The sequence below is a fragment of the Diceros bicornis genome, chromosome 7, assembly GCF_020826845.1.
Source record: "Diceros bicornis minor isolate mBicDic1 chromosome 7, mDicBic1.mat.cur, whole genome shotgun sequence".
Classification (NCBI taxonomy): Eukaryota; Metazoa; Chordata; class Mammalia; order Perissodactyla; family Rhinocerotidae; genus Diceros; species Diceros bicornis.
This window is the reverse complement of record NC_080746.1, coordinates 73,242,478-73,259,636: the sequence shown is the minus strand read 5'-3', so window position 1 is coordinate 73,259,636 and position 17,159 is coordinate 73,242,478. Positions and strand designations below refer to the sequence as shown.

At 47.6% G+C, this 17,159-nt stretch overlaps 1 protein-coding gene across 1 annotated transcript in view; it reads right to left on the bottom strand.

Moving 5' to 3' along the window:
- Positions 1-17,159, bottom strand: part of INSC (INSC spindle orientation adaptor protein) — a 126,973-nt gene that overhangs the window by 14,302 nt on the left and 95,512 nt on the right. Inside the window, exons 8-9 of the mRNA XM_058544693.1 lie at positions 10,173-10,344; positions 5,581-5,759 (exon numbers count right to left, since the gene is read on the bottom strand). Coding sequence (XP_058400676.1) covers positions 5,581-5,759; positions 10,173-10,344 — 351 coding nt within the window. The remainder of the gene's footprint in view (positions 1-5,580; positions 5,760-10,172; positions 10,345-17,159) is intronic.

The following is a 17,159-nucleotide window of genomic DNA, read 5'->3' as shown; positions in this document are numbered from 1 at the left end:
TTAATGAGTACTAACCAACACAACACCCGGTGTCGCCAAATGTGCTGCTAATGTCAGATCATTCCCAAAGGGAAGCGAGATCCCAGAGCAGGGGGAGCCCTTCCCAGCAGAGAACCCAACAAACTTTGTGCTTGTTACCTTTTGTGGCATTTTGAAATCATTTTTCCTTTGGCCTCCCAAAGACCGACTGACAACCTTAGGAAAAATTGAGGCGAATAGCAAGTCAAACCAGAATAGCAGAGGACCTCCCATGTCACTGATTCAAGAAGAAATGCCCCTGAGTGGGAAGCAGGAGGCTGGGACAGCCTTTTGATGCCAGCATACACTTGGAGGAAAAGGTTTGCTCGGGGGTGGGGGGGGCCTAGGACAAGTGCGTCAGGACCCCTTGACCACAACCAGTCCCCAGGCATGAACCATCGTCTCACATCCTTACAATGTCTGCCCGGGATCACACTCTGACTCCACCTCTGTCCCTCTCATTTGCTGTGTTGTAAACCAACACTGAAGACGATACCACATAAAGACGAGTGAGGATTACCCAGGATACCCGAATAGAGGTGGGTGCTCTGATCTAGTAGAACTTGCAACACAGAAAATCTGACATATATTTAATGAAAAGGTATGATTGATTTTATGCTATGCAGTAATTAGGACAAAAAGGCCAACAGTTCATACGACTGTAATTAGAATTACTCTTTAATTGCCAGATGGAATATTTAGATTTCTGTTACCACTGTGTTAACTCTCTAAAAGCTACAGCAACAATGTCAACTGCAGCCCTGAGACCAGCTAGCAAAATCCCTCTCGGCCTCTAGGGGAAGCTCAGCGCTTCTCTCTGCCCTGCGGTGTTCCCTCCACTTCGCTCCTCCACCAAAGAGCAAAAAGAAGCAAGACAAGGACAAGGGTCTAAAGAATGATGGGGTCTAAGACAGAAAGAGTGTGGGCTCTTTGATCATACTTGCTTCCCCAATGCCAGCAAGGCAAGGGGGTCCAGGAGAAGGTCCAGCCCTCTCCCTCCTCTTCTCTCATTGCTGAGCCTCTCTCTCCCTCTCTTAGGTTGGTCAGGGGGGCCCAAGAGCTGAGAGAGCTGGACCCGCGTGGAGACTAGGAGGGCACCTGCCCAGGCCCTGAGATGAACACACTGCTCCCACTCTCTGGTACTGGGGTCTTCTCACTGGCAGACCTGGCTTTCCCTCCTCACTACTGAAGAGGAAAGCCTGGAGGGCTGAGATCTGGGCTTAGGAGAGAGAGAGCCACAAAGGCCATCAAACTGCGTTGGATGTAGGCCCTAAGCTATTGGTGAACTAGGCCAGAGGTCTGTCCTGGGGACTGCATCGAGGTTGGGGTGTGAATCCCACAGTATTAGAGAACAGGGAAATGCCAGAGCACGTTCTCTGTGCTTTGTTTCCCTTGACTTTGTAGGGAGAGGATTCTGGAGCAGACCAGGACTGGGTGTCCTGATCCCGGTCTCCTCCAAGCCTCTCCAGATAGGGATATATGCATATGTATTCACATGCAAATAGATGTATCCACTCCTTTAAGTGGCTTATAGTCCTTATCATCGCCTTACACATACACACACACACACACACACACAACTTGCATATACCCACACACAGATTGAAATAACACACACCACACATTGACTCACACCACATTGTACGCACCACCACATTAACTACATTTCCTGACCCTGCCTTCCTGCCCCAAAGCTGATCATCCCTGTCTCAGACCCACCCCAATCCCTGGTTCTGTTACAGACCCCTGCTCCACTCATGTTTGAGTATCCACTTTGGTTCCAACTACTTTATGAGCATTATGCATTTATGAGCATCATGACCCAAAGACGGAGGAAATATTATTATCTACCTTACACAGATGAGGAAATGGTGGCTCAGAGCAGTTAGATGATTTGTCTAAGGTCACACAGCTAAGAAATGGCAGAGCCAGGATTTGAACTCAGGTCTCGCTGAACCCAAAGCCTGTGCTTTTTCTACTATGTCACATATGTTGTATGTATATACGACAGGGGTTTATAAACTGTAGAAGGCTTTTGCAATGTGAGTCAAAATTATAATCCCTAGTAACTGGTATTTCTGATAAACAGATCCCCAATAATGGTATTCACAGTGAGATCTCAGAAATGCTACAAAATCTGAACATTCTAAAATGCCAAGCAGACGACATGTTTTCATGGGAAGTGTATACCAGCACCTTCCACCTCTGTGAGAGCAATTAATTTGTGAAAGCCACATAAAGTCATGCTCAGTGATAGTGTCTGTTGTGGGTTAGACAAGATAAACAGGTCCCTTTCACCCCAGGTGTCACTGCTCTGCAGGCAGAGACAGGCAAGCCAGCATGAGGCAGCCCCTTTTCCACCAACCCAGGTCACGCCCGCAGCCAGACTCCCTGGGCAGCATGACCCCTAGAAAATACTTCCTGGGGATGAAAACACAGGCCACACAGATGGCTCATTAGGCAGGGAGTGCTCTGGATGCCTGGCCACATCTGGGTCCCCTAGATTAGCAGAGGGGGAAGGAAGAGCCCAGGCCCAAGGGTGCCCTCAGCCTTGTCTATACCCCAAGGGTGGGCACAGGATAGGCATGGCCACTGAGGCTTCTGTTGGACAAATTAAGTGGACTCAGCTTGCCAGGATGTCACAGGGGTTCTCAGTGAGATGTCCGACCAAAGGTGGACAAAGTATAGATCCAAGACCAAGAGGCTCCGCACAGCGTTGGCGTCATTGGCAGATGTATTACCGGAAGCCTCATGGGGATTTAATCTCCTAAGTGTTTCAGGAGGCGGTAAGCACTTCAGAGTCTAATTCATCTTCTTTGTCTTCATTACAGAGAGCCCTCTGATCACCTTAATCCTCCCTCTGCCACAGGAAAGAGCCATTTGTTTCTTTAATAGGTGCACTCTCACTAGCTAAGTGGTTGCTCTGCGTCAGGGCAGAAGGTGAAGCCATCCTGAGGACGGTGAAAGACAGGCCTGGCTCATACTTGAAGCGGGGTGGGGGGGAAACGAGGGAGGAGAGGATGAGGTCGGGGGGACAGGGTGGTTGGGGAGTGGGCAGGAAAACTCCTGACTCCAGATTCAGAAGGAACTGCCATCTGTATAGAACTCGACCACATTCTCGCCCCACCCCAAGCCCCCTCCTTCCTAGGAATAAAGGAGGGTTCAAAAGCGGTCCAGTCACTCCTCATGATGAAAAAGGGTCTCTGCACGTAAAGCCACAGGATGTCTGAGCTGGAAGAGACCATGCTCATTTTACAGATAAAGAAACTCCACTCTGGAGGTTCCCCACTCAGGGCTGTGTGCCACACATTCAAAGTAATAATAACACTGACAGTGGCTTCCATTTATTTAATAGTTTCATGTGCCAGGAACTGTATTAAGAGTTTATATTTACTGATTTATTTAATTCTTATTTCAATTTTGTGAAATATGTATTATCCAACACCATTCACAAATAAGAAAAGTGAGGCTAGGAGTGAATTGTCCAAAGTTACATGATTATTAATAGCAGAGAAGCTTTGAAACCCAAATCCCTGTTCTTATTGCCTCACTACTGGATCTTGCAGGAAAAGACCAGAGTTGGCCACAGGAGAGGCACTTAAAGGTAAAGGGACCTAAAATTGTGTTCAGTAGGTGAGAAATCCAGCAACTGGAGGTGTCTAGCTGAAGAAGGGAAGAGCGGGAGCAATACAGATCATGCAAAGTGGGATCTCCAGCCCCACAGCCAAGGGCTGGGACTGCAATGGCATTGGACATGCCCCCCTCATGAGCCAAGTGGGCCAATGCCCAGCCCACTGGGCCATCACTCTTTATCTGTTTGTACTGTCATATTTTGTCTCTATAGGGGGCTTGTCCAACTCCAAGAAGTGAGAGATTAGACTGGAAAGGAAGTCAGGAACCATATCATGCATGGCTTGGAAGGCCAAGTTGAGGACTTTGGATATGCTCTTCCTTGGAGCATCAAGTTTGGAAAATAACGATATTCATCATTTATTGAGGACTTAGTAGGGGCTAAGCATTGTATCAGGTCCTTTACATGTATTAACTCACTGACACTCACAATAACCCGGAAAGGTAGACATTCATGTCCCAATTAATACATGAGAAAACCAATACCCGAGAGGCTGTGACTTGCCCAAAGTAACCCAATCAATAAATGGCCCAAGCAGGACCAACCCTCAGTCTCTCTGACCCCACAGCTACACTACCTCCACGTCAGTTTCAAAGATGGCAGCAGATGAGAGTCAAAGACCAAAGTCTAAGTCAGGCCAGGATTTAAATGCCAGTTGGCTACTTGCCAACCATACGATTTGGGGGACATCTTTTTGAACTTCAGTATTCTTATCAATAAAATGAAGCAAATATTACTAGCCTCACAGTATTATTAGAACCCTCATATGCAAATGCTTATATACTAGAAAATTCTCTCTGAATGGGAGTTTCTATGGTCAGCAATTCTAAGAATAAGAAAGAACTGATGAGGTACCATCCTGCTTCTTGCCTTTCACCCCCTAAACAAGCATTTAGAGGACTTCATCATGGATGCCAGCTCTGGGCTAGCGGTCTTAAGAGATCCTGGCAAAGTACAAACATGGATCACGGCTTCAGGGGAAAAAAACTGACATGAAATAACTAGGAAGGAATAAATATCATTAGAAAAGTCAACACTGCATTATGAGATGTGGCATCTAAGAAAAGGAGGCAATTCCAGAGAGCTGGAGCCATCAGGGGAGGCTTTCCAGGAGTTGCTGGGGTAGGAGCTGGGAAGCAAAGCTGTGGTAGCTTCAAGTAGGTGATGAGGCTTGAAGAAACAGGTGGGGATGGGAGGCTACGATGTAGACAGGGATTAGCTGGGTTAGAGGCTGGGGATCATCTAACTTAGAGCTCAGGCACGTGGTGGAATTTACAGAGACCTGAAACCCACCTGATCCATCACCCCCGTCATTTGGTAGGGAAATGGGAGACCAAGTATGGCAGAGCAGAGACAAGATAGAATTCCATAACCTCAGAGCTCAAAGCTCCTTTAAAACTCCCTCATTCAATGCTTTCAAACACATTTAGCATTAAAATCATTTTTCCCCAAACAAAACTTTACATGGAGCTCAAATATACAAAAACATGGAGACTGATAGAGGAGTTGAGGTCCAGAATCAAGGCTCCGCTCCACACCCTAGTTTTGATAGAGGCAGAGAAGGGAAGAAGCTTGCTGCAGGGTGCAATGTCAGACGGGCACCAACAAGACTGGGAGATAGACTTTCAGAGGAGGTCCAGGGACCTTCCCATGATGTCTCTGCCTCCTGGAACGGACAGGAGTGAATGGAGACAGAGAAAGGCCCCACAGTGGTTGGGATGGGAAAAGGGGAGAGAGAGGGCACTCATGGAGATGCTCCAAGAGCAACAGCATACGTTGAGAACATTTTCTGTTACCTTTCTACAGAATGAGACTAATGGGACTGACTGTGTGCTGCCAGGCCATTTTGTCTCCCTCTCCCCAGTCCTGGCCTCCTGACCTCTGTCTTCACGGTTACAGGCCCTGTTCCTGGCCCTGCCTGAGCTTCTCACCTGGTCCCGGGTGTAAGGCGTGTCCACTCTCCGCTTGTCGCTGCAGGCTTCCAGGAGGACACGGATGGCATTCAGCTGCAGGAGCATCTCACAGGCCATCGTGTCAAAGAAGGTGATGTTGGCAAGGGCCGCAGAGGCCAGCAGGAAGACTTCCCCAGATGATGCCTCTTGGCACAGTTCTGAATGGCGAAGAGGAAGAAAATAGCTTCACTGCTAAGTGTTTTCATGTGCTATCTCATTTTATTCTCACAATAGCTCTGGGAGAAAATTTGGACAGTTGTTATAATACCCATTTTACAGATGGGGAAAGTAGTTACTACAGAGGGAAATTTTTCTCTCTACAAACGTGGCAGAATTTGGATTTGAATTCTGGTGTGTGACTCTTATTCACTCCTTCATCCAACAATTATTTACCGCGTGAACACCATGTGTCAGGCACTGCTGGTGTCTTGGGATGGCGTGGTGAACAAAACACATCAGGTCCTTGCCCCTTTTAAGCTTACACTCAACTAGTGGGCAAGAGAAAATGAGCTTTTAAAAAATTAATATAAATAATTGTAAAATCTGATCAATGTAAGAGAGAAAATAAGTACTAAGACAGAGAAGAACTCGAAGAACTCGAGGTCCATTGGGGTGCATAAGGAAGGTCTCCTTAAGAATGACTTTACAGCTGGGACCTTAAGGAGAAAATGGGACCAGTCATGAGGTTATCTGGGGGAAGAATATGTTCCAGGCCAAAGGAACAGCATATACAAAGGCCTTGAGGCAGGTGAGAGATCCTAGCCCATTTGTGTCCCCAGTAGTATATACTAGACTGCTGTTGAATTTGCCTTGAGAAAGAGGCCAAAGTTAAAACATAAAGACTCTGCCTTTCCAGCTGCCATCAGCAGAGCTTCAGTATTTCCTTTTGGTCCCAGGAGAAGGGTCATCTGCCTGCAGACAAGTCCTATACCAAGCCCCTGAATATCAGGCTCTTTCCATCTGATCCTAGTGGACATAACCCAGTCCTACTCAGATTCCCCTACTTGTATCTGTAATTGTACCAATGGGTCTGATGGGTCTTTAAGGAGGATGGCATCACCTCCAACTCTTGCATCCCTCCGCCACCTAACATTCCCCCCATGGGCCCCACATGATCTAGAACAGTCTCCTGCCTCAGGAGGAGGCATGAAAGGGCTCTGTCCATGGTGCTGCCCACCACCCCAATGGACCTGACTTCTGACCCTCAGCTCCAACTTGAGCATCAATCAAGGTGCTTCCTGGGTCCAGGACCTCTCCTACTGGTAACATCTCTATGAAAACACAGGAAGAGAAGCCACAATTCAGGAAAATAGCCCTAGGAGAGACAGTTCAGGAGGCAGAGTTGAGCTATGTTCTACCCTGATCTCTAGTTCTTGCTTCTAGACAAAAAGTATATACTTCTACTAGGCTCTGATATTGAAACTAGCACCTCTTGGCACCTCCCAGTGAATGCAGTTACTGGTCCCTATCTATAATGGGACAGAAAATAACATTAGTTGAACCACCTGCAGTGTGCCTTGCACTGTGCCATTAAGTTCTGAGCACCCTTCAAGTAGAAAATGGTTGCCTCTGTTTACAGAGGTAGAAGCTGAGACCCAGAGAAGATAGTAGTAATAGCAGTAGCTACCATTCGTTGAGTGTTTATTCTGTGCACAACACTGCTCTACATTTTTACCTCATTAAGTCATTCCATCCTTACAACATTCCAATTTTTATCACGGTTTCTAGATAAAGGAACTGAGGGTTCAAATGTTAAGTGATTTTCCCAAAATTATGGAACTGAGGATTATTGGCAATTGCTGGAGACTAGAAGCAAATTCAGGTCTGCTTGACCACAAAGTCCCCATTCCTTCTGTACTCCAGGCTGCCTCTTTTCTCTAGGGCTCTTTGACTCATTCCCAGCGATGCTCCTGCACGTCTAGGTTTCAGTTCTCTCAGGAGGGCTATGTCTGTCTCTGGGCAGTGCTGCTTCCCCAGCCCAGGTGTGATCAACTAAACAACTCAGAATCTTGATCTAACAGCCAGGGCTGGGACAATGGATTAGTCAAGGAATTAAGAACTCAGTGATTCCCCTTTTCCAATGACTCTCCTATCCTCTGATTTGGCGGGAACCTCTCAGGACAGCCAACCCCTTCCAGGCCACCTCCTTATATCCAGGGTTTGGGTTGAGACCACAAGACTCACTGGCCCACTTTGCTGTAAGATTTCTTCTAAGTCCAAACACCCACCCTCATTCTTACGCAGTCACCATTGCCGCTGACGCAGCGATTATTAACATAACCATCTAAGTGCCATTTAATTTTGGTGCGCATTTATTTGAACAGCAGTCTGAGTCACCTGGGATGCGTTAGGAAGATTAAGTTGAGGATTCCATGACTCATTTATAAATGTTTCCAGGGAATGGCAAAAAATTGCTAATTCCCACCAAAGAACAGAGCCCTGGCATCCTTCCCAGAAGATACATCCCATCTGCTGACTCAGACCAGACTCCACAGCGCTTCTTCATCAGGGTGAAATAAATAGGGAGACTCCTCTTCTCCAGGGAGAAATCCAGTCTGGACAAAGAAGTAGGAATGGACATGTGGCGATAGTGGAAGATTGTTTGGATATATATGTTTTGGTATGTTTGTCTGTTTTATTATTTCCTATCATATATAAATTGGGAGATTTTCTATAAAACTTAGGATTTTTGTCTTATCTTTAAAAATTGGCCTTTCCTACATGGCAACAATCAACTGGAGTTTATCAATGACTGCCCCCCTTTAGTCAGTGCACCTGCTTTTCAATTCCATACAGAACTCAAATCTGCTTATTTTCATCTTCCATCTGGCCTCTCTGACTCATTTATGTTTCCTGCCTGGCTCCACTGGATGAGATTCCTGGCCTAAGTGAATCCTAACACTATTATGTTGCCTCGAGAAAGTTCCTCAACCTCTCTGGGCCTAGGTGTCTTCTCCTATAGAGTGGGCATTGAACTTTAGGATCTCTTGAGTTCCTTCCAGTGAAGACTTTCAACAGTCAGCTTCTGTGTTTTCTCAACTTTGAATAAGTGTGGATGTTGGCAAATTGGTTTATCCCAGCCTAGGCTGGGGGTGCCACTGCCCCCGTGACTAGAATCAGCCATAAAGTCAAATTAACTGATGCCTCTTATGCGCAAAGTACTTGCAGATCTTAAAATTCTAGAGCTAGAAAGGCCCTTGAGAGAAATGGTTCCAACCTCTTGTTTTATATATTAGGAAAATTATAAAGTGAGCTTTCCAACGTGACCTGGCAATTGAGTGGCAGCATCTCACATAGTGTCTGCACAGGGTTCTTGGTCAATAGCTATTTATTGAATGGATAAATGAAAAGGCAAAAATCCACAAACCCGAGTGTTCTGACTCCAAGGCAAGTGTTCTGTGCTGCTCCTAAATTTGTGCTGTTCCAGATATCCCTAGCCCTGGTTTGGAGACTCCAAGAGCTAACCCTACATTTTCTCATGAAATTAATTTTCATTCAGTTTCAATAAGATATGGATATAAAGACAATGACAAAGTGAGGGATAGAAGTGGAAACACAGATCATCACCAGCACTTATAAAAGCAAGGACGTGGTTTGTAAAATAATTTTCCATCTTTTATCCAGATGAGTCCTCTAGTTTCTGTAGTTTTGTGAAGGAAATCTGGAGGAAGAGCATGTTCTAGATATCAGGCTATGATTCTCCAGCCAAGAATACATGTCTGCACAGGGGAACCTAGAAGAGTCAAAGCTTTCAAGGGCCCGTGACATGAGACCAGTGGTGGGATCGCAGGCAGCAGGCTGGGGTGGGCCAGTGCTCTCTGAGAAGCCGTTGATGCCCAGTGATTGTTGCCACATTCGTTGGGTACAAGAGACTGAGATTTCAGGAATAAAGCCCATCCGAGACTCTCTGGCCAAGAATCTGAATCCCAAACTTGGAGTCCCCACCCCTCCCTGAGGCTTTTCCTGGTTTCCATTCTGAAAGGCCAATTAATCCCAATCTGACCTCAATTCAAGGAGCTTCTTGCAGGGCTACATGCATTTTTTTTCTTATTTTTATCATGGTGATTTTTTTGTGTGTGTGTGTGAGGAAGATCAGCCCTGAGCTAACATCCATGCCAATGCTCCTCTTTTCGCTGAGGAAGACCAGCCCTGAACTCACATCTATTGCCAATCCTCCTTTTTTTCCCCAAAGCCCCAGTAGATAGTTGTATGTCATAGTTGCACATCCTTCTAATTTCTGTATGTGGGATGCCATCTCAGCATGGCCGGACAAGTGGCGCGTTGGTGCGTGCCCAGGATCCGAACCCGGGCCACTAGCAGCGGAGTGCGCGCACTTAACAGCTAAGCCATGGGGCCGGCTCCTGCACGCATTTTAATAGAGGATGACAACACGGCTCTTTAAAGCCTGACTCTCAGACTTCAATGGTGGGATTTCAGCTACTGTGATCATCTGTGTAGGAGACATGTGGGGTGCAGGGAGTGGGGGCAGGGAGACCTTCCTGTCCCATCCTGAAGACAACCATGACAAGGCCACCTCCCTGAGTGGTCCCTTCCTGCCCAGGATGACTCACTGACAAGAGCTGTCACGATCTCCTCCATGTTCTCCAGGAAGCTGCTGAGGTGCTGGGTGAAGGGCAGGTGTGGGGAGGTGACCTGGGCGACCACAGCCGCAGCTTCAGCCCGCGTGGCCTCTGAGTGGCTGTCGTCGGTCAGGATATCGGCCAAGCACAGAACGCCATCCACCTGCAGATGGAGAGAGAGCAGATCCCTGGGCATCCTGGGAAAGCACCACTGCTCGTGATAGTAATGAGACAGAGACTCAAGTCCCCTACATGGTCCAGCGCTGGGTCCCCCGTGACTCTGGGGGCCTATCCTTTGGCTCCAGCAGAGATCAGTGACCTCCCATGGGCTTCCTACATAGCAGACATCATGCCACACATCTAAAGGCTAGGCCCTGGTCATCCACCACAGCAAACTGTAGTAGAAAGCAGAGTCACTCAGAAATCTCATATCCGAGCTCTCATGCCAGCTCCCTCTTACTTACACTATGTGACTAGGCATTACTCACTCAGCCTCTTGGAGACTCTGTTTCCTCGTCCACCAACAGGGCGGTGGTTAAAGAGATCAAGCAGGTGATGCTGAATCCAGAAGAGATGCTTGACAAACACTGCCCCCCACCTTCCTCGGGTTAGCAGCAGGCTGAGCTCAACGTCTTTCCTTCCCCATCTTGTGCTCCCCCATCCTCTCCCATAGAAAGAGAGCTGCTTACCTGGAGGCCTTGCTCTCTCTGCCCAACCAGAGAGGAGCAAACCTGGGCAGGGTGGGACGTGAATGCCAGACAAAGACTTCAGCTTCCCAGTTCTGCCCCGTCAGACCTGCTCTTGGCATAATAATAACTTCTGCTTGTTCAATGTTTAATAGGTGACAGCTACCACTCTAAGAACAGTGCATATGTTCTTATACCCTTTGATCCTTACAATAACCCTCTGAGGTCAGTGTTAAGATTATCTCCATTTACAGATAAAGAAACTGAGACACAGAAAGTCTCATGGACTTGCTCTAGATCACAAACTTTAAAAGCAGTTGGTTTGGGATAAAGGGTCTAGCTTCAGAGCCCGTGGTTTTGAACAGACATTATACTGCCTTCTTAGAAGTGACACCTGAGCTCAGACCTCAGCCTCCAACAGAGGTCAGTAGATGAGACCTGTTTAAAGAAAAGGGGGGCAGTAGCTTGTCAAGGTTGGCCCCACTGAGCTACTGCAGGCCCTCTGGTGCCCCAGGACCCCAGCCTGCATGAGGACCCTGCCATTAAGGGCCAAGGAGGCTTTCCCTATTAGGAGTGGGGGTAGGGATGAGGCAGGGACAGAAGCAGGGGGAGGCGAGGCGAGGAGAAGTGCTGCTCCTGTGCTGCTGCTCCCACACCCGCCGCAGGCCTGAGGCTCCTGTCCTTGCACCCTCATTTCCTGCCACTCAGCGTCAGCGAGTCTCCAGAGGTCTGCGTTTCATTTGACTAATTACCACCACTGAGTCCTGGGCCTCCCTTAAATGGCTCTCGGGAGCTGTAAGGTCCATTAGCTGTGAAAGCCTTTGGCAATCTCAGACTCAAAAGAGACAAATGTGGAAACAGGAGCCTGGGGAACTGTCCACAATAAAACTCACCTGGATGTGCTTAATAAAAGAGAACAAACAGCAACCAGGCAGCCCCTGGCAGGACTGGATTCATGCCAGGTGTTTGACTGACGGGCCCTGGGAGAGGGGCCTCACTTGGGCCCAGGGAAGGAAGAGGGGCTGCTCTGGGCCTAGAAATAAGAAGCAAACCAACTGCCAACATAAGGAACCTCTTAGGCCTGTCTGGCCTTCATCCCCTTTCCTCCTTCCAGCACCATCCAAGGCTGCAGCTAGGGAGCTACAGGGTCTCTAATGGGGGACTGTCTCAATCAGCCCAGTCTCCCTAATCTCATCTTGGATGCAGATTGAGTTGCATCCCCAACCCAGCTGGGAATGCTGGTCAGACCCAAACCAGACCCAAACCCAGTCCCCAACACATGCTTGGAGATGGGCCAATCGGAACACACTAGGGAGGCCAAGGAGTTGATGGTCCCTGAGGGCCTGGTGCCACCCAAGGCCTGAATGCCAGGCCTGCTCCCCAGCCCAGAACACTGCTCAGCAAACCCACTGAGCACATGCTGTGTGCCAGGCCTTGCATGAGAACAGAGGCGAACCAGGGCTGAGTGTCCCCTGCAGCGGGGGAGGCAACTCATCCACAAACAACCATTATGCAACGGGATTTCCCATGAGGATGCTCCGTGGGGAGACCTCCTGGAAGCCACCCTGACTTAACGCCCACACCCCAGCTGGGGGAGGAGGCCCTCCTCGGACCTTACGCCACACACGTCCGCTATCATCACAGCATTTATCACAGTGATGGGGCCATTTCTCCAGGTGAGGTCTGTGGACCAGCTGCACCAAATTTCCCGAGAATTTCTTCAGAGCACATTTCTGGGTCCCACCCACACCTGTTCGACTGGACTCTCTGGGGAGGCCTGGAACCTGCCTTTTAACAAGGTCTCCAGCTGACTTTACACACCAGCAATTTGGACAAGCACCACTGCGACATGATTCTCTGCTCCCTTGTCCATCTCCCAGTTCCCCTGGAGGCTCTGCAAGCCTGGGGACCACGGCTTGTCCACTTGTGGTGCTCCAGGCCTGGCACGCAGTAGGCTTTTGGTAAATGAGGACTAAATGCACAGAGGTCAAACTTGACCGCAGACTCGAGGACACAGACGAGAAAAGGTAGAGGAATGACATTGTGACATCGTGAGCAAAGGCAGCCAGAAACATGGGTTCCACAGATTCCTGACCCCAGGAAAGTGGCTCTGACCCCATTCTGGTGTAGAGCTGGTTCCTTCTCTGCCCCTCAGGTTTCCCAGGGAAGATGATCTGTGGTGTCTTGTCTATGCAATTGCCCACTGTCTTGCTTTCCTTCTAATTTGTTTTATATGCCTCAGATCTCTTTTGGTAGCTTACTAATTATGAAATATATCATCCTTTCAAAATAGAATATATATATATTGCAAATTTATAAGATGTTAAAAAATAATAAAATGAACACCTACCTGTGTATATGTATATGCCTAATACCCAGAAATTCTAATATTAGGAATAAAATAAAACCAGAAAGCCCCCATACACCATTCTTGATCTCATACCTCTGCTGTTCTCTGACAGATGAGCCACTACTCTGAATTTTGTGCTTATTATTCCCTTGTTTTCTTGAGAGATTTATTGTAGGTGTATATTGTTTAGTTTTACAAGGTTTTTAACTTACATAAACGGGATCATACTGTACACAGCAATTTGCTCTTTTCCCCAGTCAGCATTATGTTGGGAAACTCCTTCCTGTTGTTGCATGTGGCTGAGGTCCATTTATTTTCACTGCTGTGTGGTATTTCGTTGTATAAATCAATCAAAATTCATTTATGTATTCTCCTGTCGATGGACATTTGAGCTGTTTCCTAGGTTTTGCTATAATATAGAATGCTGCTATAAATATTCTTCTAAATGCCTCTGGTGTGCACATGCCCGTGTCTCTCGGCGTCTCAATCTAGGAGTGGAATTACTAGCTGAGAGGGTCTGCACATCTTTAATTTTACCAATGTTACCAAATTGTTTTGCTAAACAGTTGTAGCAATTTATATTCCCACCAGCAATGTATAAACTCACTTAACTCCATATTCTTGCCAACATTTGGTACTGTCAGATTTTAAATTTTTGCCATTTTGATGGGCATGTAAAATTTTTATTTTAATATACGTCTCCACTTACTATAATGAAGCTAGGAGGTTTCGTATGGTTTGATTTGCTTTAATTTGGTTTGATTCTTGCCATTTGGATTTCCTCTTCTGTGAACTGCCTGTTGATGCATTTTGCTCCTTTCTCTATTTGGTGGATCGTTGTGTGAGCCAATTTCCCAGGCCTTTGGCTTTGATGCTGCTAACCTGCCACTTAGCCTTCCGCCATCAGCCCAAGATGATCTCCGTATCTATCACCGTCTCAGCAGTTCCAACCCAGCCAGCTCATCATAGCGGGAGGCCCTGAAGGCCCTCCCTCATCAGGCTCTGGGCTTTCCAGTGCCTGAACACACACAGGCTCTGGAGTCACACCTACCTGGGTCTCAATCCTGCTTCTGTATCTTACTAGCTGGAGAATTTTTGTACCTATTTTGAGCCTTTGTATACAAAACGGGGATAAAAATACCAACCCCAGAGGATATGGGAATCATTAACTGGGAGAATGCATGTACAGTGCCTGCCACATGGTGGCGCCATCATTCCACCTCATCCCCATCTGGCGATTGCAGTCAACCCTAGAGCTCCCCTCACTTCTGCTGCCCCAGCTAAGGTCTCTCAATTGGGGTCCGCTCCAAGGCGCCTTTCTGCAGGTTCCGCTGGGACTGAGGCCCCATGGAGAACCTCAGCCCTTAGGGTTGGCACCCACAAGTTTGCCGGCCTGTTTGGACATCCTTGGATCATGCAGCCCAGAACTAGAACTTTTAAAAGGTCAGTGACTCCTGTTTTAATTCCTGACCAGGAATAATAAGATGAATAATTACAATCCCTCAGAAAGAAAGAGAAAAAGTAGTACGATCCCTGCATCTCTTTATAGTTCAACAGACACTGACTGAGCACCTACCTGGTGAGGGCGCTGAACGAGGCACTGATACAGAGAGGAATCAGGACGAAATAACAGAGAAACACAGACAGACACAGAAAGAAACAAAAATGAGAGAGAGAGAGAGAGAGAGCATATGCTTGAAAAGGATTTGAGAACTTCACGGGTGCAAAGCCCAGCCTCTCAGTCCTTCTCTTCCTTCGCCTCTGTTGCACCTCCCCCTGCCGAGAATTTCCTCCATCTCGGCCCTCTCTCCTTCCTGGACCTCCATGATACTCTACTTTTTGGGTTCATCTCCTCCGTAGTTAACTGCTTCTTAGCCCCAGGTTTTGCTGTCAGCCCACGTTGCACCACCTCAGTCAATGGAACCCAAACCCCAGGGGCCTCAATGACTCATATGATGACCCCCAAACCTAGCCTCCAGCCCTGACCTTCTTTTCTGAAATCCACGTCTACATTTCCAACCTGCTACTGGATCTCTTTATGTTTAATTCCCAAACTAATTTGCCTGGATATTCCACGGGCTCCCCAAACCCAGTTTATTTTACAACTGAAGTGGTCCTCTTCCCTGGCTTCCCTCCTCACTGCCCTCTCAGACCCCTCTCAGAAGTGACTTCCTCTGTGAACACGCACCTGCCTCCCCCAGACAGAGGGTCTCTGTCCTCTCAGCTGCCACGTCACTCTGGTCTGACCACAGCTGGGGCACTTATGGTGTTGGATTATCCTCATCAGTTTACATGCCTATCCTCGCACTAGATTTGAGCTGCTCAGAGAAGCTCCTTACTGAATCCTCTCTGGTCCCCAGCACCCAGCTGAGGCCTAACATTGTTAACTTGTGAAGTGTGGGCTGAAGGATGAGAAAACAGAGGCCCAGGTTGGGGAAGAGATCGCCGAGACCACGAAGCAAGTTAATGCCAGGCTGGGACTTCCATCTTGGTCTCCCCACTCCTCGCCCTGTGCCCACTCTGTGGGCCTTTGGAAAGAGCAGTGAAGGGAGAAGCTGATGAGATGGCCAGGTCAGTGGGGGCTGCTCAGCTCAGCAACTATGAGAGACCCAGGAGTAGCTCAGCCTGAGGCCAGCTTCCTCAAACACTAGTCCTGTTTCTGGAAAGTCTCCTTCTCCAAACCACCTATTCCCCATCCCGTCATAACCTTAATAACACCAAAAGAACAATCTAATCAAACCATTTTCACATCCCTAAAGAATTGCTGTTGGAAACACTTACAGGTAATTAGCTTTTATGTGGAGTAGGATGGGCCTGGGCCTGATGCCAAGCTCTCCTCATGGGAGGGCATGCAAGTGGTGAACAGGGTGGTCTGGTCTGGTCATCACCTAGGCAGCAGGATGGATGCACCTGGCGTCTGGACACAGAGGGAGCCTGTCAATGCTGAGATTCTCCCCAAGGAATGAGAGAAGAAGCATGGAACCCATGCAGTTGAGAAACCCCAAATATACAGTAAACATCACATCAGATTCCTGAGCAATGTTCTCCTACTGATTATTGGCTTTTATGTGAATATCTAAGGGACAGGACTTGTGTACAAGGCCCATCACCCATCACCGGTGCTGGTCTGCTGTTTTCCAGCTCCTTTTTGCGTGTTTAGTTTTTAGGGAAAGGACGAGGAATTGGTTGCTGGGTTGTCTCAGTTAAACAGAATCTTGCAAATGCTTCAGGGGAGGGAGCATGACCTGAAGACCCCCAAATTTCCTCCTTTATCTTTCTGTCCACTCAGACACCTAAAGTCTACAGAAAAAAAAAAAAGAGCAGTTGGACTCCTGCTTATGGGTCCAAACAGAGTGGATCTGTTGGCCCAGGGTACAGCGAGAGGGAAAATTCAGTCATAGAGAGGGAAGCAACGGTCATGCCCAAGAAAGCATGTGCAGGCCAAGGGACAGGGGTAGTAAATGAACCCCAGGGCCAGAAGCAGGATCTGAATGTGGGATGTAAACTAGATCAGGGCAAAGTCAGGACAAAGTCTGTGACCAATGCAAGGGGTTAAAGGCTCACTTTATAAAATGAGGCACTTGTTTTAAGGATTAGTGGCAGAGCTGATGCTCAACAGAAAGTACAACAGGCCTTCAGGAGGATAATATTATCCTCCTCCCAAACTCACAGATCCCAGATCCCACTCAATCTCCTTTGCTATTTCAACCAAGAATCTTTGATTAACAGCTAAGTTCCAAAATAGATAAATACCAGTATTAATATGTAACAGAGAATGGAACAATGGATAAAGGGGATTATATAACCAGCTTGGCAGGCAAGCCAGTGAGGTAGAGGTGAGTTATTGAGGTGGAGAGAAATCAAGGAGTGAATCACTTAAAGATATAAATAGAAAATAATTTTCCTGTTAAGAAGATGATTTTCCTTAAAGCAGATTGTCCA